The sequence below is a fragment of the Pongo abelii genome, chromosome 16 (genome assembly GCF_028885655.2).
Source record: "Pongo abelii isolate AG06213 chromosome 16, NHGRI_mPonAbe1-v2.0_pri, whole genome shotgun sequence".
Taxonomy (NCBI): domain Eukaryota; kingdom Metazoa; phylum Chordata; class Mammalia; order Primates; family Hominidae; genus Pongo; species Pongo abelii.
Genome location: NC_072001.2, coordinates 65,060,912 through 65,080,880, shown reverse-complemented (window position 1 = coordinate 65,080,880; position 19,969 = coordinate 65,060,912). Strand labels below are relative to the sequence as shown.

The 19,969-nt window shown below is 35.1% G+C and overlaps 1 protein-coding gene across 5 annotated transcripts in view; it reads left to right on the top strand.

Moving 5' to 3' along the window:
* VPS13C (vacuolar protein sorting 13 homolog C) overlaps positions 1–19,969 on the top strand; it is a 199,812-nt gene that overhangs the window by 33,241 nt on the left and 146,602 nt on the right. For all 5 annotated transcript variants that reach the window (XM_002825516.4, XM_054531580.2, XM_054531581.2 and 2 more), the window contains 8 exons: positions 2,727–2,786; positions 8,544–8,603; positions 9,416–9,496; positions 10,358–10,415; positions 11,924–12,051; positions 13,749–13,855; positions 15,041–15,212; positions 17,699–17,761. In XM_002825516.4, the coding sequence (XP_002825562.2) occupies positions 2,727–2,786; positions 8,544–8,603; positions 9,416–9,496; positions 10,358–10,415; positions 11,924–12,051; positions 13,749–13,855; positions 15,041–15,212; positions 17,699–17,761 (729 nt within the window). The remainder of the gene's footprint in view (positions 1–2,726; positions 2,787–8,543; positions 8,604–9,415; positions 9,497–10,357; positions 10,416–11,923; positions 12,052–13,748; positions 13,856–15,040; positions 15,213–17,698; positions 17,762–19,969) is intronic.

The following is a 19,969-nucleotide window of genomic DNA, read 5'->3' as shown; positions in this document are numbered from 1 at the left end:
TTGTGTTAGGCTAGTTTTATTGGGCATTTATGTACATAAATATACTATAAAATTACCATGTGTTCCTTTCTGAAGCTGATATAAGAGGTTTTTGGATTGTCTTCTGTTATTTTTTTTGAATTTTACTTTACGTGTTAAGATATAATATTATAACTTTAAGGAACTAGTTTTTGCTTTATGCTGACAAAAGAGTTAATTCTAAAAGGTGATGAATAACTAATGATAATGTTAATTGGCCAAAAAGTGACTAAAATCTGATCACTTGACTGTAGTCTCATTTTCTTTACATTCCACTGAGTTGGATTGAACACCCAAAACTATTCACACACATGTGCAACAGTAGTTGCACAGAAGAAACCAAACTTCACTCATAACCAAAAGTGTAACATCAGCTGATTAAGAACTGTTTAACTGGCTAATTTTAATTAAAATACAACACATATTTTGAACAATATGCATTGCTTTGTTTAAAAGTTTGAAACATGTAAGAACTTGAATTTTTTCGTTTATCTAGAAACCTGGAAATGTTCCTTGCTTCTAAAAATGAGTTTGCATTCTTTTTGTTTTTAATTTGAATTGAATTAAAGCAATACTGACATTTCTAGAATTTGTTTTTCTTTACTTGATAAGTTCCCTATGTAACTTGATAAGTCAGCAGGACACATTTGTAGATTGTCAAAAAATACCACCTCTGTCTTATACTGACTTTATTTATGGAGTCATTAAAATGAATTGTGTTAACAAATAAATGTCTTAAAAAATCACTCATAAATGCCTTTGTTAATAACAAACTTAAGAAAATAAAGTATACTCAACACATCATGAAAGTGGAAGAATTATCATTAAAATCCTATGTCGAGAAAAGTGAACCTGGGTACACTGTTGGTGGGAATGTAAATTACTACAGCCATTTTGGAAAACAGTATGGAGTTTCCTCAGAATCTAAAAATCAAATTACTGTATGATCTAGCAATCCCATTTCTAATTTGTAAAATTAAACTTTATCATAGGTATGTATATGTAGGAAAAAACCTAGTGTATTTAGGGTTTGGTACTATTTGTGTTTGCAGACATCCACTAGGGGGCTTGGAACATATCTCCAGAGGATAAGGGGGAACTGCTGTATATATCCAAAGGAATTGAAGTCAGTATGTCAAAGAGATGTCAGCATTCCCTTGTTCATTTCAGCACTATTCACTATAGATTGCCCATCAGTGGATGAATGGATTAAAAAAATAGATAAATACACAATGGAATACTATTCAGCCTTTAAAATGAAGGCAATTCTTTCATTTGCAAAATTATGTATTAAGAAATGAGTGTAGAGAAAATGTAATAATTTATCATAAAGATGCTCACTGGATAATAGCTGTGGTTTGTAGATAGTACATTAGCAACTGAGGGTTGTCTTTAATAAAACAAATGAGTTTCCTCAGAAAGAGCTGCAGGTTATTTTGAGCTAGTTATCTCTAAGTATAAAAAGATGAGTGTGGGAATAAAGGAAAATATTTTGCCACAAATCATCATATATCTGATGTTAATTAAAATGACTTATAAAGCTATTTGTACTTCTCAACTGTACCACATGGATTTTTTCCATTTAGAAAATTGTATGTGACTAAACTCTGGAGTCCCAGTTGGATGATTTAGAACATTATCCATTTCCCTTCTCCTTATTTCCCTTAGTTTCTGCCATGACCAAACAGTTCTATAAGACTTTTCTTTAAGATGTCTAAAACAGTGATACTGTGCATATTGTGGTATAGTTTAAGCACCGTGGATTGCAACTTAGATATTGAAGATTAGAAATAGAACAAAAACTTAATGTTGACAGATTTTGGATACAGAGACTAAATAAATTAAATATTAAGGATCTAGAGATTTTCCTAGAAGCATTTTGAAGTGTTAAGAACATTAAAGGCTTAAAGAGATAGTTCATATTTCCAAGTATGAAAGCCTTTTTTTTTAAATGTGTAAATTTAAGGAGTACAAGTGCAGCCTTGTTACATGATATACTGCATAGTGGTGAAGTCTGAACTTTTAGTGTCTCCATAACCCATAATATACATTGTACCCATTAATAAATTTCGTATCATTTACACCTACTTCTCACCCACCCTACCCTTTCAAGTCTCCAATGTGTATTATTCCACACGCTGACCACGTATATTCATTATTTAGCTGCCACTTATAAGTGAGAACATGCAGTTTGTTTTTCTGCTTCTGGGTTGTTTCACTTAAGATAATGGCCTCCAGTTCCATCCATGTTGCTGCAAAAAAACCCAAACAAACATGTTTTCCTTTTTTTATGGCTGAATAGTATTCCACTGTGTACCCTAAGTGTTATTAAAATGATTTAGTGTCATTGTTATCTGTAACACCTTTTAAAATTTATCTGTGAAAAAATCTTTGATGATACACATAAAAAGATTATTCCTTTTTAACTGTCTAGAGAAAAGTCTTGTTAGTCATAGTTAGTGAGTCATTTTCTAGTGTGAAAAGAGTTCCACTGGGAAAGGATCTTATTGGTAGCATAGAAATGTTATGTCTACAAAATATGGATAATCCCAGCCATGTTATTACCTTCTTCCTCTGTGTTTTCCACAAATCCAATTGGGTTGTATGACTTAACCTGTAAACACATTTCGCTCTGCTGCCCATTGTGAAGGACATGGATTCGCCTTCACCATCAGCATATTTTACTGTTATCTTTTCTTCTTTGGTAGGTCACTGATCCAAAGCGGCCTCTTTCATTTGGTGTCACACTGGGAGAGCTTAGTCTACTGGTAATGTTTGCTTTTTTTAAAACTTCTATGGAACCTGTAAAGTATTATTCTGAAGTCACAGGGTAAATGGTCTAAAATCAACTATGCAACAAAGAACTATGATTTTTTAAATATCATGCTAAACAACTTTTCTAGAAGTTTAACATTTTTAGTGATGCTATTATTACATTTTAAAATTATTTTTGTCTTTCTGTGTAACAGGTATCAAAATATCATTTTCAAATTATTTGAAAGAAATAAAAGCTGTATCTTAAACATGTGGGGAAAGTAGGGGAAGATGAATTTCTGTAGAGTCATGTACTCATCTTTGGTGTAGGTAGATGGAATTTCTAAATAGCTTATAGATATGCATATGTTTATGTATGTGTATGTGTGTGTGCGCACACTCATCTCATTGGGCAATATGTAAATTAATTTATTGTGATTATTTTATAATGAGTTTTTCTTTTAATGATCTTTAAGGGTAGACTGTGTGTGTATATATATACACACATACATACATATTATATATAGGCTGGACATTTTTATTTCTATTACAGGCAACTAAGTGGTAGGAAACATGTTTTGGGGCATGTATGGAGAGGAAGATGTGGTTCACTTAGATACTTTTAAAGTTAAGGAGGGTACAGGAATTGAATTCAGCTCTGCACCAAGCAGACCTAATAGACATCTACAGAACTGTCCACCCCAAATCAACAGAATATACATTCTTCTCAGCACCACACCTCACCTATTCCAAAGTTGACCACATAGTTGGAAGTAAAGCACTCCTCAGCAAATGTAAAAGAACAGAAATTATAACAAACAGTCTCTCAGACCACAGTGCAATCAAACTAGAACTCAGGATTAAGAAACTCACTCAAAACCGCTCAACTACATGGAAACTGAACAACCTGCTCCTGAATGACTACTGGGTACATAACGAAATGAAGGTAGAAATAAAGATGTTCTTTGAAACCAACGAGAACAAAGACACAACATACCAGAATCTCTGGGACACAATTTAAAGCAGTGTGTAGAAGGAAATTTGCAGCACTAAATGCCCACAAGAGAAAGCAGGAAAGATCTAAAATGGACACCCTAACATCACAATGAAAAGAACTAGAGAAGCAAGAGCAAACACATTCAAAAGCTAGCAGAAGCCAAGAAATAACTAAGATCAGAGCAGAACTGAAAGAGATAGAGGCACAAAAAGCCCTTCAAAAAATCATTGAATCCAGGAGCTGGTTTTTTGAAAAGATCAACAAAATTGATAGACCGCTAGCAAGACTAATAAAGAAGAAAAGAGAGAAGAATCAAATAGACGCAATAAAAAATGATAAAGGGGATATCACCACCGATCCCACAGAAATACAAACTACCATCAGAGAATACTACAAACACCTCTATGCAAATAAACTAGAAAATCTAGAAGAAATGGATAAATTCCTCGACACGTACACCCTCCCAAGACTAAACCAGGAAGAAGTTGAATCTCTGAATAGATCAATAACAGGCTCTGAAATTGAGGCAATAATTAATAGCTTACCAACCAAAAAGAGTCCAGGACCAGATGGATTCACAGCCGAATTCTACCAGAGGTACAAGGAGGAGCTGGTACCATTCCTTCTGAAACTATTCCAATCAATAGAAAAAGAGGAAATCCTCCCTAACTCATTTTATGAGGCCAGCATCATCCTGATACCAAAGCCTGGCAGAGACACAACAAAAAGAAGAGAATTTTAGACCAATATCCCTGATGAACATCGATGCAAAAATCCTCAGTAAAATACTGGCAAACCGAATCCAGCAGCACATCAAAAAGCTTATCCCCCATGATCAAGTAGGCTTCATCCCTGGGATGCAAGGCTGATTCAGCATACGCAAATCAATAAGCATAATCCAGCATATAAGCAGAACCAAAGACAAAAACCACATGATTATCTCAATAGATGCAGAAAAGGCCTTTGACAAAATTCAACAGCCCTTCATGCTAAAAACTCTCAATAAAAGGTATTGATGGGATGTATCTCAAAATAATAAGAGCTATTTATGACAGACCCACAGCCAATATCATACTGAATGGGCAAAAACTGGAAGCATTCCGTTTGAAAACTGGCACAAGACAGGGATGCCCTCTCTCATCACTCCTATTCAACATAGTATTGGAAGTTCTGGCCAGGACAGTCAGGCAGGAGAAAGAAATAAAGGGTATTCAATTAGGAAAAGAGGAAGTCGAATTGTCCCTGTTTACAGATGACATGATTGTATATCTAGAAAACCCCATCATCTCAGCCCAAAATCTCCTTAAGCTGATAGGCAACTTCAGCAAAGTCTCAGGATACAAAATCAATGTGCAAAAATCACAAGCATTCTTATACACCAGTAACAGACAAACAGAGCCAAATCATGAGTGAACTCCCATTCACAATTGCTTCAAAGAGAATAAAATACCTAGGAATCCAACTTACAAGGGATGTGAAGGACCTCTTCAAGGAGAACTACAAACCACTGCTCAACAAAATAAAAGAGGACACAAACAAATGGAAGAACATTCCATGCTCATGGATAGGAAGAATCAATATCGTGAAAATGGCCATACTGCCCAAGGTAATTTATAGATTCAATGCCATCTCCATCAAGCTACCAATGACTTTCTTCACAGCATTGGAAAAAACTACTTTAAAGTTCATATGGAACCAAAAAAGAGCCTGCATTGCCAAGTCAATCCTAAGCCAAAAGAACAAAGCTGGAGGCATCACACCACCTGACTTCAAACTATACTACAAGGCTACAGTAACCAAAACAGCATGGTACTGGTACCAAGACAGAGAGATACAGACCAATGGAACAGAACAGAGCCCTCAGAAATGATACCACACATCTACAACTATCTGATCTTTGACAAACCTGAAGAAAACAAGAAATGGGGAGAGGATTCCCTATTTAACAAATGGTGCTGGGAAAACTGACTAGCCATATGTAGAAAGCTGAAACTGGATCCCTTCCTTACACCTTATACAAAAGTTAATTCAAGATGGACTAAAGACTTACATGTTAGACCTAAAACCATAAAAACCCTAGAAGAAAACCTAGGCAATACCATTCAGGACATAGGCATGGGCAAGGACTTCATGTCTAAAACACCAAAAGCAATGGGAACAAAAGCCAAAATTGACAAATTGGATCTAATTAAACTAAAGAGCTTCTGCACAGCAAAAGGAACTATCATCAGAGTGAACAGGCAACCTACAGAATGGGAGAAAATTTTTGCAATCTACTCATCTGACAAAGGGCTAATATCCAGGATCTACAAATAACTCAAACAAATTTAGAAGAAAAAAACAACCCCATCAACAAGTGGGTGAAGGATATGAACAGACACTTCTCAAAAGAAGACATTTATGCAGCCAACAGACACATGAAAAAATGCTCATCATCACTGGCCATCAGAGAAATGCAAATCAAAACCACAATGAGATATCATCTCACACAGTTAGAATGGCAATCATTGAAAAGTCAGGAGAAAACAGGTGCTGGAGAGGATGTGGAGAGATAGAAACACTTTTACACTGTTGGTGGGACTGTAAAATAGTTCAACCATTGTGGAAGACAGTGTGGCGATTCCTCAGGGATCTAGAACTAGAAATACCATTTGACCCAGCCATCCCATTACTGGGTATATACGCAAAGGAGTATAAATCATGCTGCTATAAAGACACATGCACACGTATGTTTATTGCGGCACTACTCACAATAGCAAAGACTTGGAACCAACCCAGATGTCCAACAATGATAGACTGGATTAAGAAAATGTGGCACGTATACACCATGGAATACTATGCAACCATAAAAAGTGATGAGTTCACGTCCTTTGTAGGGACATGGATGAAGCTGGAAACCATCATTCTCAGCAAACTATCGCAAGGACAAAAAACCAAACACTGCATGTTCTCACTCATAGGTGGGAATTGAACAGTGAGAACACTTGGACACAGGAAGGGGAACATCACACACTGGGGCCTGTTGTGGAGTCGGGGGGAGGGGAGAGGGATAGCATTAAGAGATATACCTAATGTCAAATGACGAGTTAATGGGTGCAGCACACCAACATGGCACATGTATACATATGTAACTAACCTGCACGTTGTGCACATGTACCCTAGGACTTAAAGTATAATAAAATATATATATATATAAAATAGTTAAGGACAGTGAACCATAAATCATACCAGACAAGTTTGCCTTATGACTACTTATATGGAGAGGGCCTCGATAAGGAAAGAAGAGGAAGAAGAATGGTAGGGTGGTACACCGGCAGAGAAACAGAAAAAGAGGGACATGGCTATGTGGAAGGCTTAACAATGTTGTGGGCATATAGAGAAGTAGAGATACACATTGAGTTGAAGAACAGAGCAGAAACAATAAAGAAAAAGAGAGAGCTGAAGAAACAAAGGAAAGGGAGTGAAGGAAACTAGTTTATCCTTTGCCTGTTTCCAAAATGAATTTGAAGTAACTTTTGACAAAAAGAAGTATACAGTAACACCTTTAAAGAGGATGGAATCTGTGTTCTAAAGGATAGAGAGAGAATTGTTCCAGAAAACTGTAACTAATGATAGTGGTCATAAGGGAGCAGAGTGACTTTGAGCTTCTAGCCGACAATGCAAAAAATACAAAATAGTCATATACCTCCTATTGTCTGATAACAGGTATACTATTGCATAAGAATGTGTAGTTTCCTTAGTGTTTGCTGCTGTTTGTCCCTTCGTATCTTTGCTCAGACTCTTCATTCTACTTTAGTTGTCTGTATTACTTTCTTCTCTTTGTCTGCCTGGTGATTCTACTCAAGTTTTAATACTTACGTGATATATGACCTTTCTTTCTCATTATTTTTCACTTCTTAGAATTTACCATTCCCTCTTTTATGCTTCCTATTGTATTTTATCAAAGACCTGTAAAATATTATTGTACTGGTTATCATGTTAATCTCCTTCTGTCAAAACCACATTCATTCACTGAAGTAGTACCTACCTTTTAGTGTTTTTGTGATGATTAAATGAGATAGTTTATGTAAAACATTTGGCACATTGTCTGGCTCAATTGTTTCCTGCTTCAACTATTATAGTGGCTATTATAACAACAACAGCAATAGCAAACCTACCTCTTTTGTATCCATACCATTTATTTTTCTTTGCAATTACAATCTAACTTATAAATCTAAAGTTATCTTCCCACTTCTGATCTGGATCTCATTTTACCTATCTGCCCATTGTACTTGCACTCTACTACTCCACTGAAACAGTTGTTAACAAGTTTCTCAATAACGCCCTTGCTGCTACCTAAGTTTAGTATTTGATGTTGCTGAACATGCTGTCCTTGTAGAAACATGGCCATGCTGTAATTTCCATACTCTCCTGGTTTTCTTCCTGTTACAAAACAATTACTTGTTTTTTTAAAAAGCATGTGTACTATATTCAATAGTGTATAGGCTGGCTCTCTGTTTTCATTCACACCTGATTCTTTCCGTAATTCAAATACATACTAACCCAGTAATTATTTTCTGAATTAATGAACTCAAATTAGAATCATGTCAATTCTCTTTTCCTTGTTTCTTTGATTTTGTCTTATAAATATGTGTAAAGAAATAGATAGCTAACACTAGTTAACATTAAGTAGATGTCATTTCTTCCTAAATTATTTTGTTACATTTTATAAGTATTAGAGCACTATTAATGACATCCATACCACATTTCACAGGTATTCTCTTTTTTCTTTTAGACTGCAAATGAACACTGGACTCCATGCATATTAAATGAAGCAGACAAAATTATATACAAGGTATTATGTTGTAATAAAAATTTTTGTTAGTTTCCTAGGTGCACTTAATTTATTTTCTTGAAGAAACATTGATGGAGCAGAATGTGCCATTGGAGTGTGAGTTAAAAGTCTAGGGTCTAGTTTTGGCCCTGCTACTTACTATGTGACCCTCTGTAATCACTTACCAATTCTGAGATATAGGTTCTTTACCTATCAAGTGAAGATACAGGATACAGTTAATAGTTCCCAAATGGTACTTTATTAGATATTGAGATATTTTTAGATGTTGTAGAGAAAATATTCTCTGATCAAGTAAGATTATTGATTAAAGTACTAAGCTATACATAATTAAACAGATATGTTTCATTTTATTTTAAATTATGGAGCTTTAGATATGTTAACAAACACTGTGAATCTCCAAGAGGGATAATTAGTATGTAGCTTTCCCACCTTGTTGACCATAGACTCCTCTGCTATCACCTGTTTTCAGGAAACAGCTATTCATATCTGCTGGAGGGATCATGTCTTTTTTTTTCAGCAAAATATTTACAGGGTCTGTTAAATACTAAATTCTGAATAAATATTTGATAATTGAATGAATGAGTTCCTTGGAAATAGTGTTCTTGAAAATGCAGTTTAGCAAATGCTAGACTTAATAAAGTCTGAATAACATGAATATGTTTTCCCCTCATTTTTATATTATTTTCTTTCCTTTAAAAATTCAAAATGGCATTTGGGTAATTTTGGAGTGGTGAACATGAGAATAATCTTTTAATATTGATTCATAATTTCGGTGTGTTGATTGCTTGATCTCTTTCATTTTTCTCCTATAGCTTATACGACTTGATAGTCTTAGCGCCTACTGGAATGTAAATTGCAGCATGTCTTACCAGAGATCAAGGGAACAGATTTTGGTAATATTAATGTATACTTGGAAGAGCTAACTTCACTCCCACTCCCTAAATTTGTTTCATATAAGAGGGCCTTCATGAGGACAGGATATCAGCCATTTGTTTAACTTGTATTTCACTAAATCAGAAATATGAAAAACATCCTTTCAAATCCACTATGTGTCTTCAGAAAAGCAGTTTTGTTTTTGAAGATGTTTGTGAAATCATTCCTGGGCAGTGATATCAGAGCCCATGGTATTAAATTAAAACTCTATTTATGCTTTTTTACATTCTCATTGTGATGATATTCTTGTCACATTCTGATATTTCATATTAGAATGATTAAGAGTATTATAAAGATAATATTTCTCAGATATAAAGCATGTATCTTTGACAAATGTTTTAGACATTTGTGATGATGATTTTCTGAATAGTAGAAGATTAATTCAAAACTTCAATGTGCTGAACCAGTCTTAGCCATGTTTATTTACTTAGAGGATAAAGAAAGAACAATTCAGTTTTTAGAACTGGATAAATTTCAATCTTCTATCTCTGATTTGTCAGAAAGATACTGTAACATACGATTTACCTTTGACTAGAATGTGTCTGAAATCCCAGTGTATGGATATACATATATGTACATTTTTTCGGAGTCAGAGTGGACATACTACAAGGTTGTTTGTAGACATACAGAATTCTTAAAATTATCTGCTTCTGTATCTTTATACTTGTAAATGATGCTCAGTGTATTTTTCTTATTGACTACTAGTAACAGAGAAACAAAGATATTGATGAAGAACCAAGCTTTGTGTGTGTGTGTGTGTGTGTGTGTGTCTGAATATGTGTGCATTTTCTTTTTCATTCTCATTCAAATTTTTTGTTTAGGATCAGCTGAAAAATGAAATTCTTACAAGTGGAAATATACCCCCAAATTATCAATACAGTAAGTAATAGTAAAAGTTTATTTCATGTTATAGGAAGAAACGTAGAATTAAATACATTATTTTAACATACTTTTCTGATAAACTTACTTAGTCAAAGTATATTAATTTTATACCTTACTATTATGATACAGCATGTTTGGGTTATAATTTATTATTTAGGAATAGATTGTAACACACACCACTGGAGAATAAGAGAGAGAGAAGGGCAGTATAGCTGTAGTTCATTCCCTACAGCCAACCTTCTTTGAATTCCATGTATTCTTCTTAGCTTGCTACAAAGCTTAGCTTTGTTTTAGGATTTAGGTTTTCTTTCTTTTTTCAAAAAGTGACTAAATCTCAGAGATTCTGGTATTCATGTCACCCTTATGTTACTATTGCAGTGTTAACATAATCCTGCCACTCTAGAGAATTTTTTTTGTGAGCTTTTCTATTTCTTGGCAGCCTCACCTTTATTTTACAACTGGATCTCTAACAAAGCTTGCTGCTTATTTATTTATTTTTTCCATCTGTTTTCTTTATTTCAGTTTCATGCTAATGAAGCTATTGGTTTTTTATTAGTATACCCCTTTATGGTTGTTCTCAGCTTTCATACTCATGTTGTTCCATATTACTTTGGTTCACTGTTGTTTTCTTCATGTTCTTTTATAACTAATTGACGCTGGATAATAGTTGGCACTTATGTTACATAGATCCCTACATTTTTTTATGATGAAACTTTCAAGTGCTGCTAGTTTGTGAAATCATTTACGTTCATTGATGGTAAGAAATAGTTAAGGAAAATCTACAATTTCATTCTTAGGCATTTTCCATTTATAACTAGCCTTTAAAGCAGTTGAAAATTTTGTACAATCTTATGCAAATTGTAATTACTGAGATATCACAGTTTTTATAGTTTGATACTATTCACGGTTAAAATTTATCACCTTGCATTCCCCTATCATCTTCCCTAATACACCTTTTTATATTGCTTCTCAACCTGAAGATTATTTTCTTTAGTTGATTCTAAGGTTATATACGTAATGATCATTTTGACAATAATAAAGTGGTGAGCAGTTTCTTTTTTTGGAATGAATTTTATTCATGATTTTGTTACTAAATTCTGCTAGTGATTAAATAAGACAAATTTATCAGATCTTATTTCCTTTTTTGTATTAGTATTTTTAATGAATAATACAATCATTAAATGTCTTGCAACAAGGAAGAGAAGTCTAATTTTATGCAGACTGTGAATAACCAAGAGTAGATTGTCTGTCTCTTTTATACATTTCTTACCTAGAAGCATAGGACTCCAATTTCCTCCTTGGAGATTTCGCTTTAACCATTGAGCTTATTATTATGCATATAGGTAGAAGCTTAAATTGCTTAAATATTTTTTGGTAGTGATTTTGTTACACACATTTTTATCATTTTTCTTTACTTCTAGAGTAACAGTGTTCTCATAATTATTTACACTTGTTTATATGTAAAAGCATATAAACATATCTTATGTCTTCCCATGTGATATAAGTTTTCCAGCCAATATCAGCCTCTGCAAAACTCTACATGAATCCTTATGCAGAATCAGAGCTCAAAACGCCCAAACTGGATTGCAACATAGAAATACAAAATATTGCCATTGAACTGACCAAACCTCAGGTATGATTCATGTGGATATTTCCAGCTTTGATTAGCCTTGAATCTTCACTGCTTTTATTTGTGATTGTTACTTCTCTAGTGGTTGGTGGTTTTTTCGGGTTCGTTATGTTGAGATTTGACTGTTTAAAAATTTTTGTTTTAAAGGAAATGAATTTCAAATTTGAGTAGTTTTTAAAGTCTTATTTCATCTTTTCCTAAAGTGTGGAGAATCATATCAAACTGTAGGGAATGACATTATTTCCATTTGATTCACAATTGTTGATGGAAGATTTTTTTTTTTTGAAAAAAAAATCTCACTCTGTTGCCCAGTCTGGAGTGCAATGGTGCGATCTCAGCTCACTGCAAGCTCCACCTCCCGGGTTCATGCCATTCTCCTACCTCAGCCTTTAGAGTGGCTGGGACTACAGGCGCCTGCCACCACTCCTGGCTAATTTTTTTGTATTTTTTAGTAGAGACAGCGTTTCACTGTGTTAGCCAGGGTGGTCTCGATCTCTTGACCTCGTGATCTGCTGGCCTCGGCCTCCCAGAGTGCTGGGATTACAGGCATGAGCTACCGCACCTGGCCTGTTGATGGAAGATTTTAATGTGTTTTTCTGTCCTCAGTTTTTAATGGAAGACACTCTTATTAACTATTGTTTCTTTAATTTTTAGGACAGCTATGTTGGCAGCTTTTTATTTGTTTCCCAAGCATGGTTACATGCCCAGAGAGTTGGGGTGACAGGCTTGGTGAACTGGAAGTGAAAGGAGGACAGGAGATTTAGCTAATTTAGCTTTTTTGTACAATTCTGTTCAATAAAAATGTAATGCAAGTTGTAATTTTAGATTTTCTAGTAGCTGTGTTAACAATGTAAAAAGAAAAAGGTGAAATTAACTTTAATAATACATTTTATTTAGCTTAATATTTCCAAAATATTAATCATATCAACATATAATAAATGTAAAAAGTTATAATGAGACATTTCACATCACTTAAAATACATTTAAGTTCAGACTAGACACATTTCAAGTGATGAACAACCGCATGGTAGGTAACCTTTAGTTAGAACTGCATTGTGAAAAATTAGAGATGAGGAAGCTAGACTTGCCCCTTTTTTTTTTAATCTTCTCTGCTTTCATGTTACCTCTGGGTGTATGTTTCCCTCCATTTGAACTGTTTGTCAGATCTACATAGAGTTGCTGTGTTGATGGTAAGATGGCTGCTTAAATAGCTTTATCTTGCTTTGGTTATGCAATAATTTTTTGCAGTAATTTCAAAATCAGCTCATAGATAGCTACTGCTGAAACGATGGTCCAGAGGAAAAATATATAGTCTTAGAAACAGGCATATTTTGTATCATAATTTACAGATACCATATTTCATTGTTTATAAGATGTTCATTTAGTTTACATTTTAACATATCTGAAAATAGGATGTATATATTGGTGATAAGACAATTTAATTAACAGCAGTTTTCTTTTGTAGTAGAACCTAAAATTATATTACAACTAAAAATTGATAGTGTCTTAAATTTGATGAACTATAGTATACTTGTAATTGATAGCATCTTAAATTTGATGAAATATAGGATATTATTGGTCTACCAGGCAACATTGTTCAGGGAATTTGGAGTCTCACTAGTTTAAAAAATGGAATGAAATTTAGTCTTTTTTTTTATATGTACAATGTAATAAATATAATTTTATATTTGTTTTAACAGTACTTAAGTATGATTGACCTTTTGGAGTCAGTGGATTATATGGTTAGGAATGCGCCTTATAGGAAATACAAGCCTTATTTACCACTTCATACCAATGGTCGACAGTGGTAAGTTAGAATTTGTTTTTTGTTTCGTGAGAAACATATAATCATATATTTAGTTACTCTCAGAGTTAAGCAACCTTTAAAAGCCAAGTAATTCAGCCACTTTAAAAAAAAGAGACAAGAGTATTTAAAGACAAATAGTAAATATATTGATTACTTATAAAAACAGCTTTCACTTCTTTTGTATGTCCATATTACTTTTTTCATATGAACATCCACTTGTATTTCTGCTCCTAGGTTCCCAAATTCTTTTTTTTTTTTTTGAGATAGAATCTTGCTCTGTCCCCATGCTGGAGTGCGGTGATGTGATCTTGGCTCACTGCAACTTGTGCCTCCCTGGTTCAAGCGATTCTCCTGCTTCAGCCTCCCAAGTAGCTGGGGGTACAGGGTGTGCCACCATGCCCAGCTAATTTTTTATTTTTTATTTTTTTGAGACAGAGTCTTGCTCTGTTGCCCAGGCTGGGGTGCGGTGACACGATCTTGGCTCATTGCAACCTCCATCTCCCGGGTTCAAGCAACTCCCTGCCTGAGCCTCCCAAGTAGCTGAGATTACAGGCACCCACCAACCACGCCTGGCTAATTTTTGTATTTTTAGTAGAGACAGGCTTTCAGTATCTCGACATCTTGAACTCCTGACCTTGTGATCTACTCTCCTCGGCCTCCCAAACTGCTGGGATTACAGGCGTGAGCCACCGTGCCTGGCCTAATTTTTGTATTTGTAGTAGAGATGGGGTTTCATCATGTTGGCCAGGATGGTCTCAAACTCTTGACCTTGTGATCTGCCTGCCTTGGCCACTCAAAGTGCTGGGATTACAGACGTGAGCCGCTGCACCCTGCCGGTTCCCAAATTCTTAACTTAACATTCAAGACATTCAACATTTTTATAAAAGTTTTATCGCTTATCAGTCATCCACATAGGCTCAGTGTTATAACCATACTGGAATACTATTTCCCATGTGTCATTTTGTGCCTTTTGGATTTTGCTTTGGCAAACTCTGTTCCTTAAGGGTTTTCTTGTATCTAAGTCTATTTAAGTCAGACAATTTTACTGGGAATTGCTGAGCTCTTGTAGGAAGACAGTTAAGAAGAACAAAAAATTTGACAGCTAAGATCTAAAAAGTCAAGACTTTTCCTGTTTTCTCTTAAACCTTTATATTAACATTTACGTTAACAAAATTTGATTTTCAGGTGGAAATATGCAATTGATTCTGTTCTTGAAGTTCATATAAGAAGGTATACACAGATGTGGTCATGGAGTAACATAAAAAAGCACAGGCAGTTACTCAAGCATTATAAAATTGCCTACAAAAACAAGTTAACACAGTCTAAAGTCTCAGAAGAAATACAGAAAGAAATTCAGGTATATCTTGCATATATTAGTGAGAGCTATTATTTGTCTAATCATCCTTTAATATTCTTCTGCATGTAATTTGAATCAAAAAATAATTTTAGGAAGAACAGAATTCACCTCTTTTTGAGAGAGAATTATGTGGGAAAATGCAGAATTTTTTTCTTTTCCAGTTTTTCTTCTTTAAAAAAACTTTTCTTCCCCCTGCAAATATCAGATAAAATAAGGTTACTGTAAACTATTTGGGGAAAGGTGTCTGGTTTTTATAATAATGTTTAGGAAGTCAGTATCAGAGCTGTTTAAATATGTGTTTATTAGATAGCTATATCTTACTTGTTTTGTTAGTAAACATCCTGTATTTATACGGTAGTGGCTTTTCAAAATACTTCAAAATATTGTTTATAAAAAACAACTTTTACTAAGAAGACATTTATGCAGCCAAAAAATACATGAAAAAATGCTCATCATCACTGGCCATCAGAGAAATGCAAATCAAAACCACAATGAGATACCATCTCACACCAGTTAGAATGGCGACCATTAAAAAGTCAGGAAACAACAGGAGGATGTGGAGAAATAGGAACACTTTTACACTGTTGGTGGGACTGTAAACTAGTTCAACCATTGTGGAAGACAGTGTGGCGATTCCTCAGGGATCTAGAACTAGAAATACCATTTGACCCAGCCATCCCATTACTGGGTATATACCCAAAGGATTATAAATCATGCTGCTATAAAGATGCAGACGTATGTTTATTGTGGCACTATTCACAATAGCAAAGACTTGGAACCAACCCAAATGTCCAACAATGATAGACTGGATTAAGAAAATGTGGCACATATACACCATGGAATACTATGCAGCTGTAAAAAAATGATGAGTTCATGTCCTTTGTAGGGACATGGATGAAACTGGAAACCATCATTCTCAGCAAACTATAGCAAGAACAAAAAACCAAACATTGCATGTTCTCACTCATAGGTGGGAATTGAACAATGAGAACACATGGACACAGGAAGGGGAACAACACACACCGGGGACTGTTGTGGAGTCGGGGGAGGTGGGAGGGATAGCATTAGGAGAGATACCTAATGCTAAATGGCGAGTTAATGGGTGCAGCACACCAACATGGCACATGTATACATATGTAACTAACCTGCATGTTGTGCACATGTGCCCTAAAACTTAAAGTATAATAATAATAAAATTAAAAAATAAATAAATAAATGAATAAGAATTTCTTTAAAAAAACAACAAGAACAGCTTTTACTTCTCAGGAAAGAAGAGGACTTATCTACTCCCTTTTAAAAGGTAGAAACATGGCCGGGCGTGGTGGCTCACGCCTGTAATCCCAGCACTTTGGGAGGCTGAGGCGGGCCGATCACCTGAGGTTGGGAATTCGAGACCAGCCTGGCCAACATGGTGAAACCCCATCTCTACTAAAAATACAAAAAATTAGCTGGGCGTGGTGGCGGGCGCCTCTAATCCCAGCTACTCAGGAGGCTGAGGCAGGAGAATTGCTTGAACCTGGGAGGTGGAGGTTGCAGTGAGCTGAGATCCCGCCATTGCATTCCAGCCTGGCAACAAGAGTGAAACTCCCTCTCAAGAAAAAAATAAAATAAAATAAAATAAAAAATAAAAAAATAAAAGGTAGAAACACACTGGATACATAATTTGCTTAATGTCTTCTGATTTCAGTTATAGAACTATTTCTAGCAATGATTCATAATGTGAAAAATCAGTTGAATTCCTATTTTTCTGAAGTATATCACAATCACCAGTATGAAATATTAGAAAAAGCGTAGGTATTGGAGTTAGATGGATTTGGGTTCAAGTACTGACTTGGATATTTACGAAGTGTCCTTCTGATATGGACACAAGTTTCTCAAACTCTCAGGTCTAGCGTTCTCATATATAAAATGGTAACAATATCTGTCTTACAGAGTGGTGAGAATTGTATGAGACAGCACATAAAGCACTTGGAACACAGGTCACCTGGTTAATGTTAGATTCCCCCACGTACTTTTATATAAATGCCTCAAATCAGTTTCTACTTTAGCCTACTTATTGATTTGCAGAATTTTACGTTCTTAAATATTATGTGTTTTGTAATGGCACCCTTAGTACAATGGCTATATAATGATAAGAATAGGGGGGAGTTAGAAGTAAGAATCATAAGGATGATATGTAAAACAAGTCCCCTTCCTAAATATTCTTGTTTTCATGTGCATTTATGTCTATGTGTTAATTATAATGGTCTCACAGAAAAATTATTTTCATACTGTATTTAATGAGGATTTATTTTCTTGGAAAACTTATTTTCTCTTACTGTAAAAAATTAAATTTAAAAGTCTAGAATACATTCAAATTTATACTAATACTTTCATTACGTCACAGGTACTGTTAATGGACTAGATATGCCTAGCAATCATAAAAGAAAAATTTCTTTTATCTAATGATTAAATTTCTTGTTTACAAGTGCCTCTGTTTTTTACAGGACTTGGAGAAGACTCTAGATGTTTTTAACATAATTTTAGCAAGGCAACAAGCACAAGTTGAGGTAATCATTTTTATTAGCTGATTTTATGTTTTAAACATGTTAATGCCCACTTTTAAACCTAGGATCAAGAAATTGAAGTTTCACGAGTTGAGGTTTTTATTGCTTAATTTAGTCTCGGGAGAAAAGAAACTGGAGGACTGAAAAAAAGCCACTAACATGAAGGGGAAAAAAAACCTTATTTTTATTATTTATTTTTTTTTGCGATGGAGTCTTGCTCTGTCTCCCGGTCTGGGATGCAATGGCGTGATCTTGGCTCACTGCAGCCTCTGCCTCCCGGGTCCAAGTGATTCTCCTACCTCAGCCTCCTGAGTAGCTGGGATCATAGGCATGCGCCACCACGCCCAGCTGATTTTTTTTTGTATTTTTAGTAGAGACGAGTTGTCGCCATGTTGGCCAGCCTGGTCTTGAATTCCTGACCTCAGGTGATCCACTCACCTCGGCCTCTCAAAGTGCTGGGATTACAGGCGTGAGCCACTGCGCCTGGCCACTTAGAAAATTTTATAATGAAAAATCTGAAAAACTCCAAGAAGAAAGTAAATAAAAGACATCTATAATCCTGACAACTTAGAATACTACTGTGATCATTTTGGTTATCAGTTTTTCTCCCATGCTTATATACCTGCGTATTTATGCTTTTTATCTCCTTTTTTTTTTTTTTTTTTTTACTTTTTCTTTGTTTCCTCTTCCTTCCCTTCCTTCTTCCTTCTGTCTCTCTCTTCTTTCTTTTCTCCTTTCCTTCCTTCCTCTTTCCTTCACTTTGTTCCTTTTTTTCCTTTCTTTCTGAAATTGGAAATTATCTACTGATAATGTTTTATAACTGCTTATTTATTGATGCCTTGTGCGCAGTGTTCCATGTCATTTCTAAGATTCTGTAATATGACTTTTTGGTAATTAAAAAAAAATTACAAATGCAGTATAACTCATTGTAGAAAAGTTAGAAAATATAGATAAATAAAACAAAAATAAAAACACTCATTTCAGAAACTAAAAGTAACTACTGTTAATACCTTTCTGTATATCCTTTTAGTCCTTTTCATAGTTATAGATGTCCATGTACTTACTCTTACTTTTACATGAGATTAAGGCATATACAGTTGACCCTTGAACAACCTAAAGGTTAGGGATGCCAAGCCCCCACGCAATTAAAAATTTCTGTATAACTACTTTCTCTCTCTTTTTTTTTTTTTTTTTGAGAGATGGAGTCTTGCTCTGTCACCCAGGCTGGAGTGCAGTGGCGCAATCTTGGGTCACTGCAACCTCTACCTCCCAGGTTTCAAGCGATTCTCCTGTCTCAGCCTCCTGAGTAGCTGGGACTATAGGCATGTGCCACCATGCCCGGCTAATTTTTGTATTTTTAGTAGAGACGGGGTTTCACCAGGTTGGCCAGGCTGGTCTCGAACTCCTGACCTCAGGTGATCCACCCGCCTCGGCCTCCCAAAGTGCTGGGATTACAGGCATGAGCCGCCATGCCCGGCCTGTGTATAACTTTAGATTCTTCAAAAACTTAACTACTGATAGCCTACTGTTAACCGAAAGCCTTATTGATAACATAGTTGATTAACACATATTTTTAAATGTTATATGTGTTGTACACTGTATTCTTACAATAAAGTAAGCCAGAGAAAAGAAAATGTTATTAAGAAAATTATAAGAAAGTGAAAATATATTTACTATTCAGTAAGTAGAAGTCGATCGCCATAAAGATCTTCACATTGAGTAAGCTGAGGAGTGGGAGGAGGAAGAGGAGGATTGTCTCAGGGGTAGCAGAGGCAGAAGAAAATCCTTGTGTAAGTGTACTCATGCCGTTCAAACCCATGTTGTTCAAGGGTCGTCTCTACACTTGTTCATTTATTTAGCAAGTACTCACTGAGTGTCTGTTATGCTTGCATTATGGCTAAAAGTATAGACTTGGGAGTCAGATGGTCTGGATTCTGATCCCAGCTTTGCCATCTACTAATTATATGATTTTGGGCCATTTGACCCCTCTGTGCCTTAGTTTCCTGATTTGTGAGATGGGATTAATTAGTAGTACCTACGGCTTAGGGTTATTGTTAGGAGTACCTGATAATTCATATAAAACACTGAAATTATTATGTGCCTGGCACATAGTAATTACTAAACACGTGATTTTTTTTCATTGTCATTATCGTTTGCGTTAGCGTACATAAATGAACAAAACAGACAAAAATCTTTTATTTATATTGTAGT